The sequence below is a fragment of the Dendropsophus ebraccatus genome, chromosome 8 (assembly GCF_027789765.1).
Source record: "Dendropsophus ebraccatus isolate aDenEbr1 chromosome 8, aDenEbr1.pat, whole genome shotgun sequence".
Taxonomy (NCBI): domain Eukaryota; kingdom Metazoa; phylum Chordata; class Amphibia; order Anura; family Hylidae; genus Dendropsophus; species Dendropsophus ebraccatus.
The window spans coordinates 46779330-46799197 of NC_091461.1; the positions used below are offsets into that span (position 1 = coordinate 46779330).

The 19868-nt window shown below is 43.8% G+C and overlaps 1 protein-coding gene across 1 annotated transcript; it reads left to right on the forward strand.

Moving 5' to 3' along the window:
• The first annotated feature begins 34 nt into the window (after positions 1–34).
• Positions 35–10485, forward strand: LOC138799317 (deoxynucleotidyltransferase terminal-interacting protein 2-like). The gene is made up of 7 exons (XM_069980316.1): positions 35–121; positions 2895–4663; positions 5436–5574; positions 6748–6843; positions 8462–8626; positions 8940–9049; positions 10349–10485. The coding sequence occupies exons 1-7, from the start codon at positions 59–61 to the stop codon at positions 10440–10442; spliced, it is 2436 nt and encodes an 811-aa protein (XP_069836417.1). The 5' UTR covers positions 35–58; the 3' UTR covers positions 10443–10485.
• The last annotated feature ends 9383 nt before the right edge of the window (positions 10486–19868 follow it).

The window sequence follows — 19868 nt, forward strand, 5'->3', positions numbered from 1 at the left end:
CTAGTAGGTGCCTCGGGAAACTTTGTGCGCATGCGCGGGATGACAGCTAGTTAGGAAGATGGTGGCGACCAGGCGAGGAACGTGTGTGGAGCCCTCGAAGGAGGGAGACGGGAGGGGACAGGTAATGCTATCGGTGGGGGAGAGAGGGAAGATGCTGTGTTATTAGCTGAGCCGTGGCGGATTGACCCCTGGACCCCCTAGTGGTTATGATATAGGGGGTCGCTGATCCCTCCATGTGAATGAAGCACATGGCAGCACCAGCCACACTATGGCAGCGATGGGGAACCTTTGGCCCTCCAGCTGTTGCAAAACTACAAGTCCCATCAAGCCTGGATAGCCTTTGCCTATCCAGTCATGATGGGAGATGTAGTTTTGCAACAGCTGGAGGGCCAAAGGTTCCCCATCCCTGCTTTATGGGACTGACATAGATGGGTATGCTTGGTTAGCATTGGAATTCCTCTATCGAGCTGCCCTGTACATGCGTGACCACCCTTTCATTCACAAGGAGGGACCTGAAGCCCTTATTGCTATAATTGGCAGGGGTCAGACTCCCACAGATCAATGGTTTATCACTTTCAGCACACCAGGAATGATGGGAGTTGTAGTTTTGCAACAGATTGGGGAACACTTAAGTATCCTTTTGATAGGTGATACATTTCATTCATAGAAAAATCCTTAAAGGGGTTGTCCGGCGATAAAAAATTATTCACAGAATAACACACATTACAAAGTTATACAACTTTGTAATGTATGTTATGTCTGTGAATGGCCCCCTTCCCCGTGTCCCACCACCCCCACCCGTGTACCCGGAAGTGTGGTGCGCTATACATTACCTGTCGCGTGCCGACCACGGTCTCCGATCGTCAGCAGTGACGTCTTCTTCGGGAGCTTGGCGGATCTTCCCGAGTGCCGGCCGCCCTCTGCAGCGTCATCCGAAGCTCAGCCGCGATTGGCTGAGCATAACTGTGCTCAGCCAATCGCGGCTGAGCAGCTGATGACGTGGCCGCGTCATCAGCCGCTCAGCCGCGATTGGCTGAGCACAGTTATGCTCAGCCAATCGCGGCTGAGCTTCGGATGACGCTGCAGAGGGTGGCCGGCACTCGGGAAGATCCGCCAAGCTCCCGAAGAAGACGTCACTGCTGACGATCGGAGACCGTGGACGACACGACATGCGGTGAGTATAATGCACCACACTTCCGGGTCTAGCGTGGGTGGGGGGAAACACGGGGAAGGGGGGCATTCACAGACATAACATACATTACAAAGTTGTATAACTTTGTAATGTGTGTTATTCTGTGAATAATTTTTTATCGCCGGACAACCCCTTTAAACCTCCTGTTCTGTATTTGATGTATGGGTGTGTTGTGAATGTAGAATGTAAGTATGATGGGAATTTATGGCACAGTGAAGTTCATGAGTGATCGTTTGAGTCACCAATCTGTGGAAGTCATGGTTTAAAATAAGCACAACCAATGGAGAGTTGTTGTGTCATGGCCTTGTGTCATAGGGAACCTGTTATCAGGGTGGCCCTTGGCAGCTTCTTCCTGCCCTACCAGCCTTGACTGATAGATCTCTTCTTGTTTAGGTATAGAGAGCCCTATCATTTAGGGTCAATAGGGCAGATAGGGAACACTGGGGGCTGCTCCAGTGACTTGCCCCCTGTTGGTGAGGATTTGAATATGAAGGAGTGGTTGTCTGTTTTACATCTCTGATGTTTGCTCATTGTTCAGCCTGTTTATTTTCCTTGTTGACACAATCACAAATATTGTCAAGATCCTGTAATAAGGATGTTGATTTATTTTGTCTAGGTTGAAAATAACAACTTTCCGCTTGACTAAAGTAGAAACTACAGTAAATGTAAAAAAAAAAAATGAGTTTCATTCAGAAGGACTCTGAAGCTCTGCCCAGACACATATGTATCTGCTTTATGGCACTCTTATATGGCACTTACCACGAAAACATTGATAACCATTTCACGGTAATACTTTTTTGTTCATGTTTTAGCCCCTTTCAGATAAAAAAAACACAAACTTATGTCATGTGATTTCAAACTTTATTCTTGTGATGTCATCACATGTGTGCCTAAGCAAGCGGCAGGGCATAGAGGGCATGCACTGCTCCAGGCACCCTGTAGACTGCAGACCTAGGGCAGCATGAGTCCTACAGGTTAAGCATCAGAGAATGGCTTTCAGTTGTAAGCACGTCACATGCAGTTAAAAGTGGAGCATGCTAGCCAGTGATCAATGGCCATAGCAGTTGTGAAGGTGTTACACATCATTGCTCCAGTCTATTAGAGCACCATAGCTGGAATAAAGACTAAAGGTATTAGCAAGGTAGTAAAGGAATATTCTGCTCAAACTAAACCTTTAATATGTTGGTGCCCTTGGGGAGAATATAACAGCCTATTATTACCATTCAGCGTTCCCCCGATGTCCTTCTATGTCATTTTTGGTTTCCTGGCTGAATGATCCCGCCTTCACCTCAAAGATGGACTCGTCTCAGCAGTGACAGCCCACTCAGCCAATCACTGGCTGCAGAGCTGTCTTGCCTCGGTTAGTGATTGGATGAATGGGCTGTTACTGCGGGATCATCTAACCAGGGATCTAAAGATGATGTAGGAGGACACTAGCATCATATTAAACCAGCAAACATATTAAGTTTAGTTTTTATTAAAACCTGTTTTTTTACTTTATAATATTTCCAGTTCTTGTGCATCTTAAATCCATTGCATTGGGTGAAGCAAATTTTCACCTTTTCAATACACAAAGTAAACTTCACAGTTAAATTCTAAGCAGAATCTGTGGCACAATGAGAGTAGGTAAAGTGTACATTTACCTTTTGTGGTCTGTCACCAGTGTGTAAACAGTCTGATAACCAGGTGTTCTTATTTTCAGACAGAGGACGTTGTTTCTCCACCTTCCCCAAGGCAGACCCGAAGCTCTGGGAGGAAAGATGTACAGACTAGTGTAAATAGCGCAGATGAGGGTAAATCTGTGGCACAAAGTAGGAGCCCCTTAAAATATGATGCCTTGAAACTCAGTCCACCGATCACTACCAGAAGTAGGCATAGAAGTGAGCAGTCAGATGCAAATGTTTCTGAAGCAGAATCTTGTGCCTCCAATACTTCAGCAAGAAGGTCTCGCAGTAGACAAAGCCTTGGACAAGTAATAGACTCCACCAGAAAGCTGAGAAGTCGTGGTTCTGCTTTGATCACTGAATCTATCAGTGAATCTAAGGAAGATGCAGAGATATCTGAAGCAGAGTCAAACTTCTCATCTGTGTCTACCACAGCGAGGAAAATGGATACTAGAACTTCCTCCCGTTCAGTCTCCACTAGGAGTCAAAAGTCAATTTTGCCATCAGAACGTCCATCTGATGTTTCTGATGCTGAAACTAATTCTTCTGTTTCCGGTGTGAAAACCATTGCTACCAGGTCTACTAGGAACTCTAGAGCAAGACGTCAACCATCGCTTGTCAGTGAATCACAAAAGGAACAAACTTCTGATGCCGAGTCCTGTAGTTCAGAATTTTCTCGAAAGCCTCTTGCTCGACGTTTAAGCAGGAAGAATAAGTCAAATTTACAGACCGGTGAGATGGAGTCTGCAAATGAAACTGACAAAGATGATGGTCAAGAGACTGTGAAGAAGCAGAGTCCTAAGATACATGATGTAAAATCAGATGCCAAATCTTCCGTGCAAGAACAGAATGTTTTATCTTCCCCTCGTAGGAGTTTGCGAAATCAACCAGCAATTCACAAAAAGGAGGTTATTCTTATTTCTGATGAAGAACCTGAAAGCGGTGATAAAGATCTGGATACAGAACAACCAGAAGTGGAGGAAAACTCTGTAGAAACCAAGGCCGTACCATCATTACAATCCAGTGAAACTCAGCCTGGGGAAAATATTATTCCAGAACAAATTCTTCAACTTTCAGAAAACTCCATGGATGCTGAGCCTGCCGTAGGGAAAAGCCACACCTTAAAAGCCAGTGATGCTGCCAAAGAGACAAATGAAAATCCTCAGAATGTGCAGGAGAGTTCAGATATACCTGAAAATACGGATATATGTTTGTTTATTGATAGTGATGGCAGCGAGAAGTCAGAGCACAGTGATGATGATCATATAGAAGATGAAAATATGGAGGTAGAGGAAGACAATGAAGTTGTACAGAAAGAAAACTCCAAGAAGGCATCAACACAACAGCTCCAAGATGTGGTGGAAGATGGGCTATTTGTAATAGATAAAGCTCCTGTGGTAGACTCCAGTAAAAAGTTTTTTCTAGATGCTGATGCAGAGGAGGAGGATGATTCTGCAGCTGATATAGATCGTGATGAGCATGATGAGGACGCTGATGCAGAACATGGAGATTTTGTAAAGAAACGAAAATCCAAAAAAGCATCAAAAAAGCAGCTACAGGATGTGGCAGGAGACGGGCTGTTTGTAATAGATACAACTCCTGGGGTGGACTCCAGGAAAAAGTATTTCCTGGAACCTGAAACTGTTCGCAATAAAGAAGATGCAAATGAGGCAGATGAGAGAGGGGAAGTAACCGAGCTAGAGGGTGAAGGTGAAGGTGATGATGATGATGATGATGATTTTATTGATGAAGATGAAGATGATAAGGATGAAGAGGAAGCATTACTAAACAGACCAAAGAAGGGGCTGTAAGTTGTAATTATTGTTTTATCTGTTTGAATATCAGTATCCATATTGAAAATAATCAATGGCTACGCGCTGCACCCTGTATGATAATTGAGCAATTTAACCTGGGTATACATAGTGTGTTTGGCTGTTGATAGATGTACGTGTCAGAACTCCCAACGGTGGCAGTAGCTGATGTCTTACAGTGCCATCCATCTTCAATAGACTAATATGGGACATGTCCCTTTTTTCAGATATCACTTTACCAATTTAGCTTTTTAATTCACGTGTGACTTATGCCTAGTGACCATTTAGCTGCAAGACCATTGATCCGTTTACACAAAGCGAAAATTCGCCCAATTGATCGTCTAACGATTTTGAAGCAACGATTTGGTTTTTATAATGATCAGCATTTAGACGAATAAATTGTTAGAAAAATCGTTATTGCGATCATTTTAAAATCTCCTAAGCATATCTGACACATAGGGTGAATCTTCAAAAGACTGTTTACACGAAGCGATCTGCGAATACTTAGCGAACGACCAACAATGATTTGAGAACATGTTGAAAGGCCAAGATGAATGATTTCTCGCTCGTCGCTTGATCGTTCGCTGTGTTTACCTTGAGCCGATTATTGCTCAAATGCGATTGTTATTGCAAAAATTCGAACTATAATCATTCCGTGTAAACGCACCTAATAGGAAATGAATATGTTAGACATTATGTGCAACACTTTCAGAGTATTTACTCTGTGCCTTTTCATGGAAGTAATTTGGATTCTTTTACCATTTGCAGTGAGTTGTCAACTAGTATAGACACTGGAATCAATCTGAAGAAGATGGGAGGCCTATATATCAGCTTTGATGCAGAGAAGCCAAAACCTGGTCCAAGCTTACTTAGCAAAATGAAGAAGGGAATTAAAAAGCAAGATGAGGTAATTTTTTTTACATTTTCATTATAACTATAAGAACTGTCATCTGTACATTATATTTCTAGATGTATCCACATACATAACACAGAAGCATTAATGGAACATGAACAGGTATTCTGCTCAAATATAACTTTTCATATGTTTCTGCACATAGGGATAACATAAAAAACTGCGGATTCTTAGCTTTCCATGCTCCCCTGGTGTTCTACTCTATCTTCGGGTCCCGGGTGAGACAATCCTGCCTCTACTTCCGAGACATCTCAGCAGTGACAGTCTGCTTAGTCAATCACAGGTCGCGGTGGGAAAACACGTATTAGGTGTTTCACAATGGAGGACGGCTGGACAGCAGCTAAACTATTTATTACTGCAATGATGGGATGTAGTAATAGAATGAATTGATCAATTACTGTAATTAAATGCATTCACATTGTATTTTCATTGCGTTACTGCATGTGTGAACACAGCCTGACCTGTGCTAAATCATAGTGCATATGTTTGTCCCTTGTAGAGTCTTTATGGTGCAGGAAACACTAAGGGCGCAAATACATGGAGCGCTAAAAATATTAGTAATATGACATTAAGCGATTCTGGCGATTATCGCTCCATGTAGTGCAGACAACGATCAGCTGATGAAATGATCATTGGCTGATCGTTTCTTATAGCATTGTGTGGCCACAAGCTGATGATTGAACAAACAGTTAATACATTACCTGTCCACACTCCCAGTGTTCTCCTGCACTCTGTATTTGTCACAGCACCACCTGCTGCAGCTTCAGAGCGGCCTGTCTAAGCTAACAGGCTGCTTAGCCAATCACTGGCCATGGCGGTCCTGGCCCTAGCTAAACAATTATCGGGCCATGTAATAGGCCCAGTAAACACTCATTGACCATATTGATTGGGCCTTCACTGGCCCATGTAATAGTACCCTAAAGAATTGCACTGAACTTCTGCAATGATGCATTATTTTCCACCCAGCCCTTACACTGCACACAGACAACTGTACTTAATGCTTTTGGATATGATAACCCATGTCTGGATTAAGTTTGTTCTCATATTGAGAAATCTTCCAACTCCCTTACAAATAAGTATTTCTGCTGTATAATCGCTCACTTTTCACGCCTTGTGTAAGTTTACTTACATCTCCAACATTAATCTTCTATGTGTTCCTGTGTTTAGCTCCTTCGTAAGAGTGTTATAACACCTGACTTCGAGAAGAAAGAAAGCGTCCCACCAATCAAAGAATCTCGGTACAAATTGAAAAAGTTGCGCAAGGTATGTAATACGCGAGAAAGTCACCACGGATACTGCAAGGAGATAGTCGGGGGGGGGGGGAGGGGAGTGCCCAGGTGAGGCCTTCTATCGGCTCCTTCTAGCAGTAGGGGTCTTTAAACCCAGACACTGACCAATTAAAACATTTTTTCAATACAACTCAGACTTCAAACGGGTTCCAAAGGGAGCTGCTTGGCTTAAGGATGACAACAGTTGTAAAAATCCAACAATTTATTATTTCAGATGCATCAGATTCAGATGCCATTTCATCAGGTATAGCATTGTATCCATTCCAGTATTGCCTCAGTGATGCTTCGTTTCAGTTCTCCTGCATCACTGTTATGTGCCAAAAAGGAATGGTTAGAAATACTTATTTATACAATGTAAACAAAACAGACATATAAGAAAAAAAAAAGACTGAACCGGGACCAGAACTGCTAGGTACAATACAGGGGGTGATGATGCAAAGTTGCAGTTATACTCACTATGCATTGGGGGATAGATAGCAAATTATCTAGATGCCCTTCCAAGTTAGCCTATAAATAGTAGTTCCACAGGTAGAAGAAAATGGTTTATTCAGGAACAGGCAACGCGTTTCGGTGGTCACAGTACCACCTTTCTCAAGCCAGAATTACATACAGTGTAATTAAACATTTAAACAATTAAACTCCCTCACCTTCCAAATCATGGCAGATCCACTTCAGGCTGGGGCTTACATCAGGGGGACTTGACTGTGGAGGTAATCTCTTTTATAACTGTAACCTCATTCTCCCCAAACAGAGAGTGCTGCATTTATCTGCCCATTTCTGCCCTGCTCATTCCTTCATACTCCCTGCAGTCTCTGTCAGCCCTTGTGGTTCCCATCCTTTCAATTCCTGCTATAATGTGCCTGCACTTACACTCAGCTATACACACTGCTGCTATAATGTGCCTGCACTTACACTCAGCTATACACACTGCTGCTATAATGTGCCTGCACTCACACTCAGCTATACACACTGCTGCTATAATGTGCCTGCACTCACACTCAGCTATACACACTGCTGCTATAATGTGCCTGCACTCACACTGTCAATCACACTGCTGTATAGAAAAGTCTGTCACTGTCCTCCTGAACAGCTCTGTGATTCTCCCTTCCTGATTGGTCCATGCTGATCACACCCCTTTTCCATTGCTGTCATGTGACCACACAGAACTCTGACAGCAGCCCTGCTTCTCTATTCTAGCCTGTTGTACTAGGCTACTGCATTATGGGGATCTGCATCTCCATCCTGTATCTACAACATTTTTGGGGTTTGGTGGAACCAATTGTCTGCATATTAGTAATTTCTTAAATTGGGAAAATTTGCTTTGGTTTAAGAGTGGATTTGGATTACAAACACAGTCCCGGAACGAATTCTGCTCTTAATCCAAGGCGCCGCTGTATATATAATCATAATGTTTATAAAAATGGTTATTCATGTGGGCCCACTCTGTCTGAACACCCAAACCCTATCTAGTCACAATTTTTGGGATCTAAGAAGTTTTTGTTCTTCTCTGCAGGGGAATAGTATGTGTACAACACTGTGATAGTTCATTTCACCTATATGGTAATAAGGATTTATGTTTCCTTTCTTTGCAGATGGAACGGGAGAAAAATACTGGAAGGGGATGGTTTGATATGAAAGCCCCAGAATTGACAGATGAACTAAAGAGCGATCTGAAGGCTTTGAAAATGAGATCTGCAATGGACCCTAAACATTTTTATAAAAAGAATGATCGTGAAGGCTTTCCAAAGTACTTTGAGGTATGAAAAAATAGAAATATATTCCTTAGTCCGTCACGACCAGCCAATTTACTAATATAATGACATCTTTGGCAATACATACAGTGTTATCATGTGTACATTACAGGTGGTTACCTCGATTGTTATTAAGATGGTGGGCATGCTGCCTCCTGTGATGGACTGGAATCTTTAGATTTCTTTTCATGGGCACTTTTAGTAAGCCCTAGTTAGCATTACCAGATGTTTCACAATGGATGATGTAGTAGTTTGCATTAGCTGCTTTTAATTTAACCTCTTCAGTATTTCATCATTTTCTATCACTTATTCTTCATAGGTTGGTACAGTTGTGGACAGCCCCATTGACTTCTACCATTCCCGAATTCCCAAGAAGCAAAGAAAGAGGACAATTGTGGAAGAGCTTCTTGTAGATTCTGAGTTTAGGAGGTAACCTTTATTCATTGTAGTAAAACACTAGTACAGTAGTATGATACAAATCAAGCACCTTATAACTGTCGTTATAACTTTCCAAATCAAGAGTAGATGTGATATAAAGCAAGTCTGCCATTTACATTTATTTTTTTATCATGCTGTAAAATAAAGATGAACTTACCAGAAATCCAGGGCCTGGCTTCTGAAGGCAGATCTTTAGTCTTGTACTTGTCCAAAAAACAGACAAAACACAGGAATTCCGACCAGTACAGAAAGTCACGGCTAAATGTGTCCATCAATCGCATGACTGCCTTCTCTGTGAAGCCTGGGATTGGCCTGGGAATCATGGGACTTACTGTGTTTAGACTCTTTAAGAAAAAAAAGTCAGAACATAGGAAGTGCCGTATTTTCCATGATAATTAAAAAAAAAAATTATGAATGTAAATTGCAAACTTGCTTTATATCACATTTACTGTTGATTTTAAAAGTTATAACGACAGGTACACTTCAAGCAATGGCTAGTTATATATAATCTAGGGTCACAGCATTTATTTAGTACATCCCAGTTTTCTGTTTTTATGCTGACAAGAAAGGGATGTTGATGTATGTTGTGGCATACTGCATTGGCCCACATTTAGTGCAGCAGCTCAAACATAGTACAAAGTCACTATGTTCAGGCTGCTTCCCACTGGTATATGCTAATTTAATGGGACAGAATAGCATGGTGTGCTGTATTATTGTGCCCCATTAAATTAGTATATTCCAATAGTAAGCGTCCTGAACATAGTGAATATGCAGCTATGTTTGGGCCATTGGAATGAATAGGGCCTGCTGCAGTATGCCACAATATACATCAGCATCTATGTCTTGGCTGGATGGCAACAGACTGGGACATAGAGCTTTAGCTTGGTATGAATCTGGCCTTACATGGGTGATTCATTTTACATTATTGTCTTGAAGATGATGTCTGAGAATGTAATTTTCCCCATGATTTTGACAAAACATTACATTCTAACCTGACTTGTTTGTCATAGTAATAACAACAGCAGTCCTGTTATTTAAATTTTCATAATTTTCATGTTTCGTGGAACATTATTTTGATATTGGTATTGTGCTTTTTGCTGCTGATGCTAAAATAAAGGGGGGGGGACCTAAAAAAACAGCATATATACATGTAGCTAATATGGTTAGCAGTAATGTATGAACTCATTTTTTTTTTCACAGTTGCAAATTGTGTGCATTGTCAAAACTGTTAATGGAAGAGGACCTGAATTATCTTTATTTTAATGTATTTTCCTTTTCATATATTTTTAGATATAATAAAAAGAAATACAAGGAGATCATGGAAGAAAAGACTGCCCGAGCAGCAGGCAAAAAGAACCGCAAGAAGAAAAAGTTCCGAACATAATGATTACATAGCAGGCAGTATTGTGTGACTTGTGTTACTTTCATTCATGTTGTCATTCATGCACTGCAGTAGGTGACTGGTAGCATATGCTGCACCTGTAACTGAATGCGATGGCCATAAGAAGACATTAGTGCTTCACAGACTCATTGTAAAAAAAATAATATATATTGTGCCTAATTTTTGTTAGGTCTGCTATATATGGATTTGTAAAAATCTAATTTTTATATAAGATTTGAAACCAAATAAGTAAAACCATACATACACATTAAAGGGAACCTGTTTCATTCTGCCTGTGGCTTAGCATGAAACAAATACAGCCAGTGGGATGCCAAGACACTAAACATTACTTATTGCCGAAGCATTTCAGTAAATAGTATCGACATCCCACTGTCTGTGGTTTGGGCAGCATAAAAGAGGCGACAGGTTCCCTGTCTGCACCTTGTCCCTATCTTAAAGTAATAAACCACTGTATGGATTTATGGACAAAATATATGACTTAAGTCTTATTGTATTATTGGATACATTTTAGAAGATGGGAGTGGTGAGGGTCAGTGAGACGATAGATATAAAAGCAATGGTTCAGCACTCTCTACTCTGTAAAAATTTGCATCTTTAATGTAGAAATTTTGAAATTGGTACACAGTCAGCATAGGCACAAACTGCATCATGGAGACATGTTTAGGGTAGAGTTAATACATTAATATTTCACATAGTTACAAAGCAAATTACACGATGACTAAAGGCCATCTAGGCCTGAAACTCATCAATCACTTGCAATTTTTGTCTCCATGATGCAGTTTGTGCCTATGCTGATGATATACTGCTTAGTTCAGCATTTATTCGTAGATGTTTCCATTGATATTGTGTTCCTGCCTGGCCGAAGTAAGCCTCCACTTAAATCTTTAGTATAACAAAGGGCATCATTTTTTTTTCAGCTTTTGGAATCTGAATCCAAAGGACAACAAGATTTTTTTTTTTCACACTAATCAGGTTTTTTTCCCCCCTACCGTAAACAATCAAAGTGTCGAGCGTTGGACTCTTTCCAGGATTTGGTGCACGAAGAGTTATGGCCCTATTTAACGAAACAATTATCCTCTGAACTTGCCCGATTACCGGCCTTTCCGGACTATTATGGTTTGGTGCACTAATGTATGTTAAAATACAACGATCAGCCAACATGCACAATGTTGGCTGATGGTGGTCTTCCAACATATTAAAGCAGCCCGATCATTTTAGCAATGGTCTGCTGCTTCGTGCAATAAGAGTGGCGGTAGCAGACCCCCGCTGACTGCAATGGGCAGCCCGGACGATCGAAGGATAATACAACTATGTAATAAGGACTTTAATGGCATTTATTTCACACAACATACGGAGGTTTTCAATTAACTTACAAAATGTAATTTGACACCAGGAGAGAAAAATGCACTAAAAACATAAAGAACAATAAAGAATTATTGTGCAGTCAGCGGAAAAGGGTCGAACAGCTGTATTGATGGATATGAGTTTTGTGCAACTGTATGAAGAAATGCTTGAAGATTGTATTATATATCAAAAACTGAACTGATCCAAAAATAAAATTTCAGCTGGAGCATTTTTTTGTTTGGCTGAGGATTTTTGAGGGGTGCTGTATAAAAGAGAGTTTGATTATTTGAAATAGGATAAATTGTGGTCCCCATCTTATCCTTTGCTGCCTAAGCTACATAAGAATCGATCTCTGCCATCAATGGACTTATTGATTATTCACATGAACTGTGTACTGTGAACCGGACCTTGGAGATCTAGACATAATGGTTCATTATGATGCAGGAAGCTCAGAAACTGTTTAAATCTTTGCACCGCAGTACTGACACAATGGGGGAGATTTATCAAACTGGTGTGAAGTAGAATTGTCCTAGTTGCCCCTAGCAACCAATCAGATTTCACTTTTAATTCCTCACAGATTCTTTGAAAAATAAAAGGTGGAAGCTGATTGGTTGCTAGGGGTCAATTCTACTTTACACCTGTTTGATAAATCTCCCCCCTGTGGCGGTACAATAGCACGAATATGGTGCCTTATTTACTTCAATTGGGGCCAAACTCTCCCCATCGTTCACTAACCTGTATGTATCATGGTGGGAGGACAAGATGTATTTATGTGAGACTAATCTCCGGCAGGCGCCCTTGTACATCCGCTACATCGATGATGACATTATTATTTGTCATTCTCATGTGGCAAAATAACTCAGTATTTGAATTGCTATCAGGTAAATGTACGATTTCCACACTCTGAACCTTCTCCACGAGCCTTTCACCCAGTTTTATCAACAAAGTAAACAACAATGTCATGCATGGTAAGGCTCGATTCACACTGCGTTTTTGCAGTCCGTTTTGCAAAAAACTGATGCATTTGTGTGCATCCGTTTTGGTCTGTTTTTAATTTGACTTCCTTTCTAAAAAGAAACGGATCCGTTTTTTTTGACTGACACAAAAGTAGTGTTGACACTACTTTTGTGTCCGTCAAAAAAAAGTGATCATTTTTTTTTTATAATAGAAGTCAATGGAGAAACGGATGCACACAAATGCATCTTTTTTTCATCAGTTTTTTGCAAAAAAAAAGAAAACTGATTGTAAAAATGCAGTGTGAACCCAGCCTGTAAGTATCAATCCTGTATTACGCCCACCCATTGTATTTGCCCTTGAGTCAATACCATCCCCTAAGTAGGTAATGCCTTAGTGTTCCCCCACCACTGTGTACACCCCCCCCCCCCCTTAAAGTAATCCCAGTAGGCATCCCCACCTCTCTCCCTCTCCGCTGCAATGCTGAGGTCATCCACCTTCTCATGTTCCTTGCAAGTCAGCAATGTAACTTCTGCACTAAGCGATGAGGAACCAAGCCACCTCCTCTGCCCGCAGCCATAATGGTCCCTGCAGCCACATGGGTGATTGGCAGGGCTGGGAAGCTATGGCTCATCGCACTGTCAATCACTGTGCTACATAATTTAGCTGTGGGCGATCGTTCTTATCCGTGTAAACTACCTGTTATTACATGGACAGCAGCTGTCATTACTATTGGTACACTTCTGTATATTATCTGTCCTTTCTGCTAATTGCAAAACATAGTGTATGTGAAGGGTGTTACATATGCTGCTTACTTCTCTATTCTAAAGATTACAGAACTACACCGATAGTGACATTTCCAGCATTAAACATAGTATGATACATGGTAACTAGACAGCAATGTTTTAAAAAAAAAAGATTTTTCAATGTTTTAGAAACACAACAAACCAAGATGAGTAGCACCCGCTAAGGCTAGGTTCTCACTGTGTTCTTGCAATCCCTTTTTTGCATCCGTTTTTTGAAAAAAAATAAAAATAAAAAACATGCATTTGTGTGCATCCGTTTTTTCCATTGACTTCCATTATATGTTCCTTAAAATCGCTCTATTCCCATGCTTATAGCGCTTTTATCCTTTGGTCTATAGGGCTGTGTGAGGTGTCATTTTTTGCGCCATGATGCGTTCTTTCTATCGGTACCTTGATTGCGCATATACGACTTTTTGATCACTTTTTATTACATTTTTTCTGGATTTGATGCGACCAAAAATGCGCAAATTTGCACTTTGGAATTTTTTTGCGCTTACGCCGTTTACCGTACGAGATCAGGAATGTGATTAATTAATAGTTCGGGCGATTATGCACGTGGCGATACTAAATATGTTTATTTATATTTATAAAATGAGAAAAGAGGGGTGATTTGGACTTTTAATAGGGGAGGGGATTTTTTATTAATAAAAAAACATTTTTACTTTTATTTTTACTTTAACTAGAAGTCCCCCTGGGGGACTTGTATATAGACAGCACTGATCTCTCATAGAGATCAATGCTGTGTATATACACAGCAAAGATCGATTAGATCGGTCATAGATTACTATGGCCTTCTGCAGGTCCTAGCAATCTATTGCCGAGCCGGGATCAGCGTTATTCTGACGCTGAGGCCCGGCACGGGCAGAAAAACGGATCTCCCCCCCGCGATCGCATCGCAGGGGGGAGATCCGTCCCACTAGACACCAGGGATGCACGGAGGAAAGCCTCAAAGTGCAGCTGTCAGGTTTGACAGCTGCACTTAGAGGCTTAATTAGCCGGCGCGGGTTCCGTTGCCTCTAGAGGCACTGCCCGGCTGCACGTGTCAGCGCCGCTCTGAACACCCCACGCGGCACCATGATGTATCAGATACGTCATGGGTCGCTAAGGGATTAAACGGGTTGTTCAAGTATATCAGCAAAAAAAAAAAAAAAAAAAAAAAATTGCTGGTGTTGTGTCTAAGGCTTATCTAACCCTTTAAGGACAGAGCAAATTTCGATTTTTGCGTTTTCGGTTTTTCCTCCTTGTGCATAAAAGGCCATAGCACTTGCATTTTTCCACCTAGAGACCCACATGACCCCTTATTTTTTGCGTCACTAATTGTACTTTGCAATTACAGGCTGAATTTTTGCATAAAGTACACTGCGAAACCAGAAAAAAATTCAAAGTGTGATGAAATTGAAAAATAAAACGCATTTTGTTTATTTGGGGGAAATGTGTTTTTACGCCATTCGCCCTGGGGTAAAACTGACTTGTTATATATGTTCCTCAAGTCGTTACGATTAAAACGATATGTAACATGTATAACTTATATTGTATCGGATGGCCTGTAAAAAATTTAAACCATTGTCAACAAATATACGACACTTAAAACCGCTCCATTCCCAGGCTTATAGCGCTTTTATCCTTTGGTCTATGGGGCTGTGTCAGGTGTCATTTTTTGCGCCATGATGTGTTCTTTCTATCGGTACCTTGATTGCGCATATACGACTTTTTGATCGCTTTTTATTACAATTTTTCTGGATTTGATGCGACCAAAAATGCGCAATTTTGCACTTTGGGATTTTTTTGCGCTGACGCTATTTACCGTGCGAGATCAGGAATGTGATGAATTAATAGTTCGGGCGATTACGCACGCGGCGATAGCAAACATGTTTATTTATTTATTTATTTGTTTACTTTTATTTATAACCTGGGAAAAGGGGGGTGATTCAGACTTTTATTAGGGGAGGGGGATTTTTACTATTAACAACATTTTTTTTTTAACTTTTACACTTATACTAGAAGCCCCCCTAGGGGACTTCTAGTATAAGTGCTTTGATCTCTCATTGAGATCTCTGCAGCATAGATATGCTGCAGAGATCCATGAGATAGGCACTCGTTTACTTCCGGCTGCTGCAGCCGGAAGTAAACGAGTGCCGAGCCGGGGACGGCGCCATCTTGGAGCGGTCCCCGGCCGGCTTCATTTACGGAGATCGCTCCTCCGGGATAACATCCCGGAGGAGCGATCTCCCCACTAGACACCAGGGATGACGCTGCGTCCGGTAATCGGATGCAGCTGTCAACTTTGACAGCTGCATCCGATTACTGTATTAGCGGGCACGGCGATCGGACCGTGCCCGCTAATACCTACGGTCCCGGGCTACACGCGGCACCCGGGACCGGCGCGGTTCAGAGCGGGGCCGCCGCGCGGCCCCGCTCTGAACTCCCTTACCGGCATCAGGGCGTAAATTTACGCCCGATGTCGTTAAGGGGCTAAATATCCCTGGCAAATTTTGCTGCTATATGATAATTTTTGTGTTTGCTGTGGAGCTGTTCCCTACCATCCATGTTCTCTTCACTTCCTGTTTCATATTGCGTTTGCCTGTGAGGTCTAAAACTACTGAGGCTAGCATTCCTTGCATGTCAAAGCCAGCCCCTCAGTAACACCCACTGCTGCTAAGCCAGCCCCTCAGTAACACCCATTGCTGCTAAGCCAGCCCCCCTCAGTAACACCCATTGCTGCTAAGCCACCCCCTCAGTAACACCCTCTGCTGCTAAGCCAGCCCCCTCAGTAATGCCCACTGCTGCTAAGCCAGCCCCCTCCGTAATGCCCACTGCTGATAAGCCAGCCCCCTCAGTAACAACCACTGCTGCTAAGCCAGCCCCCTCCGTAATGCACACTGCTGCTAAGCCAGCCCCCTCAGTAACACCCATTGCTGCTAAGCCAGCCCCCTCAGTAACACCCTCTGCTGCTAAGCCAGCCCCCTCAGTAATGCCCACTGCTGCTAAGCCAGCCCCCTCAGTAACAACCACTGCTGCTAAGCAAGCCCCCTCCGTAATGCCCACTGCTGCTAAGCCAGCCCACTCAGTAACACCCACTGCTGCAAAGCCAGCCCCCTCAATAATGCCCACTGCTGCTAAGCCAGCCCCCTCCGTAATGCCCACTGCTGCTAAGCCAGTCCCCTCCGTACCACCCACTGCTGCTAAGACAGCCCTCTCCGTACCACCCACTGCTGCTAAGACAGCCCCCTTCGTCCCACCCACTGCTGCTAAGACAGCCCCCTCCGTACCACCTACTGTTGCTAAGACAGCCCACTCAGTAACAACCACTGCTGCCAAGCTAGCCCACTCAGTAACACCCACTGCTGCTAAGCCAGCCCCCTCAGTAACACCCACTGCTGCTAAGCCAGCCCCCTCAGTAACACCCACTGCTGCTAAGACAGCCCCCTCAGTAACACCCACTACTGCTAAGCCAGCCCCCTCAGTAACACCCACTGCTGCTAAGCCAGCCCCCTCAGTAACGCCCACTGCTGCTAAGACAGCCCACTCAGTAATGCCCACTGCTGCTAAGCCAGTCCCCTCAGTAACACCCACTGCTGCTAAGCCAGCCCCCTCTGTAATGCCCACTGCTGCTAAGCCAGCCCCCTCAGTAACACCCACTGCTGCTAAGACAGCCCACTCAGTAACACCCACTGCTGATAAGACAGCTCCCTCAGTAACGCCCACTGCTGATAAGACAGCTCCCTCAGTAACGCCCACTGCTGATAAGACAGCCCACTCCCCACCTCCTCACCTCAATGAGGCCAATAAGATCAGCCCAGGATATCACATCACACAACCCAACAGACACCCCACAGCCCTCCTGCCTCAGCCTGTAGAGGGAATGTAATCACACAGTGACTTATTAGCACCTGGGAAAGCTGGGTGTCTGCATGTGTGAATCACACAGGAGGGCATAAAGTGACTGTACCACCAGGCCCAGGCAGAAGCACTGGAGGCGGGCCGACCCACCCTTAGTGGGAAGAAACCTCAGCCCCTTCATGACGTGACTCCATTAGAATCAATGGAACCCTATCATAGAGGGGCGGGGGTTTCCTCCCACTAGGGGTGGGTCGGCCCGCCTCCAGTGCTTCAGCCTGGGCCTGGTGGTACAGTCACTTTAAGTGTATATGTTATTCCTGCACAGGCTTTCATCACAGCTAGATAATTGTGATCGTATATGCTTATCCAGTGCTGTATATTCCTTCCCCCAGCTCTGTATATATCCCTTCCCCTGATTGCTTGTAGTATACATATATGTGTTAGGTTATTTCTGATTGCTGGGAGTATACAGTGTGTTACTGGTTATCACTGATCTCATGCTGTATACTGTATATAGTGTTACTGGTTATCACTGATCTCATGCTGTATACTGTATATAGTGTTACTGGTTATCAATGATCTCATGCTGTATCCTGTATATAGTGTTACTGGCAGGGGCGCCGCAATGATGAGGCGACCTGAATCGTCTGAATCGACACTGACAGAGACAGAGCCATTGGCTCCCTCCCTGTCAGTCACTCACTCTTGTGGCCGCACTTCCTGCGGTCACAAGAGGCCGCGCTCTCCCTCTAGCGGCCGACGTCACTAGAGCGTCGGCGCGAGGGTAAGGGGAGTGCAGCCTCTTGTGACCGCAGGAAGTGCGGCCACAGGAGGGAAGAGAAGAGGAACGCGTGGACCTAGGTGAGTAAAAGTGTTTGTTTTTTTCAATGTTATATAGCAGGGGGAGCTATATACTATGGGGGAGCACAGGGGAGCTATATACTATGGGGGAGAACAGGGGGCTATATACTATGGGGGAGCACAGGGGAGCTATATACTATGGGGGAGAACAGGGGGCTATATACTATGGGGGAGAACAGGGGGCTATATACTATGGGGGAGAACGGGGGCTATATACTATTGGGGAGCACAGGGGGGCTATATACTATGGGGGAGCACAGGGGAGCTATATACTATGGGGGAGCTATATACTATCAGGGAGCACAGGGGGGCTATATACTATGGGGGGGCACAGGGGGCTATATACTATGGGGGAGAACGGGGGCTATATACTATTGGGGAGCACAGGGGGCTATATACTATGGGGGAGAACGGGGGCTATATACTATTGGGGAGCACAGGGGGCTATATACTATGGGGGAGCACAGGGGAGCTATATACTATGGGGGAGCACAGGGGGCTATACACTATGGGGGAGCACAGGGGAGCTATATACTATTGGGGAGCACAGGGGAGCTATATACTATTGGGGAGCACAGGGGAGCTATATACTATTGGGGAGCACAGGGGAGCTATATACTATGGGGGAGCACAGGGGAGCTATATACTTTGGGGGAGCACAGGGGGCTATATACTATGGGGGAGCACAGGGGAGCTATATACTATGGGGGAGCACAGGGGAGCTATATACTATGGGGAGCACAGGGGGCTATATACTACTGGGGAGCACAGGGGGCTATATACTATGGGGGAGCACAGGGGGCTATATACTATGGGGGAGCACAGGGGGTTATATACTATTGGGGAGCACAGGTTAGCTATATACTATTGGGGAGCACAGGGGCTATATACTATTGGGGAGCACAGGGGAGCTATATACTATTGGGGAGCACAGGGGTCTATATACTATGGGGGAGAGCACAGGGGGCTATATATTATGGAGAGCACAGGGGGGCTATATACTATTGAGGGGGAGCACAGGGGGGCTATATACTATTGGGGGAGAGCACAGGGGGGCTATATACTATTGTGGGAGAGCACAGGGGGGCTATATACTATTGGGGGAGAGCACAGGGGGCTATATACTATTGTGGGAGAGCACAGGGGGGCTATATACTATTGTGGGAGAGCACAGGGGGGCTATATACTATTGTGGGAGAGCAGAGGGGGGCTATATACTATTGGGGGAGAGCACAGGGGGGCTATATACTATTGTGGGTGAGCACAGGGGGCTATATACTACTGGGGAGAGTGCACAGGGGGGCTATATACTAATGGGGGAGCGCACAGGAGGGCTGTATATAACTGGAGGAGCACATGAGGGTCTATATACTACAGGGACACCTTAAAACTATGGAGGCACAGAGGGGTGTAACTATGTAGGAGTACAGAGGGGTGTAACTACTGTATAGGGGTACAAGGGACCTAACTACTGTATGTGTTGGAGCCTAAAATATTTGTCTGGCAGATTCTGGAGAGAAGATTCACAGCCAGGAGAAGACTTCAAGGTGGCCCAGGCTGGATGGAGAGAAAAAGAAAAGGTGACAGACTCTGATCGGAGAAG

Excerpts from the sequence above, each read along its gene's own strand:
- LOC138799317 (XM_069980316.1), top strand. The coding sequence starts at position 59 with ATGGTGGCGACCAGGCGAGGAACGTGTGTGGAGCCCTCGAAGGAGGGA. Across the intron at positions 4,664-5,435 it reads AACAGACCAAAGAAGGGGCT|TGAGTTGTCAACTAGTATAG; the intron begins GTAAGTTGTAAT and ends TACCATTTGCAG. Across the intron at positions 8,627-8,939 it reads GCTTTCCAAAGTACTTTGAG|GTTGGTACAGTTGTGGACAG; the intron begins GTATGAAAAAAT and ends TATTCTTCATAG.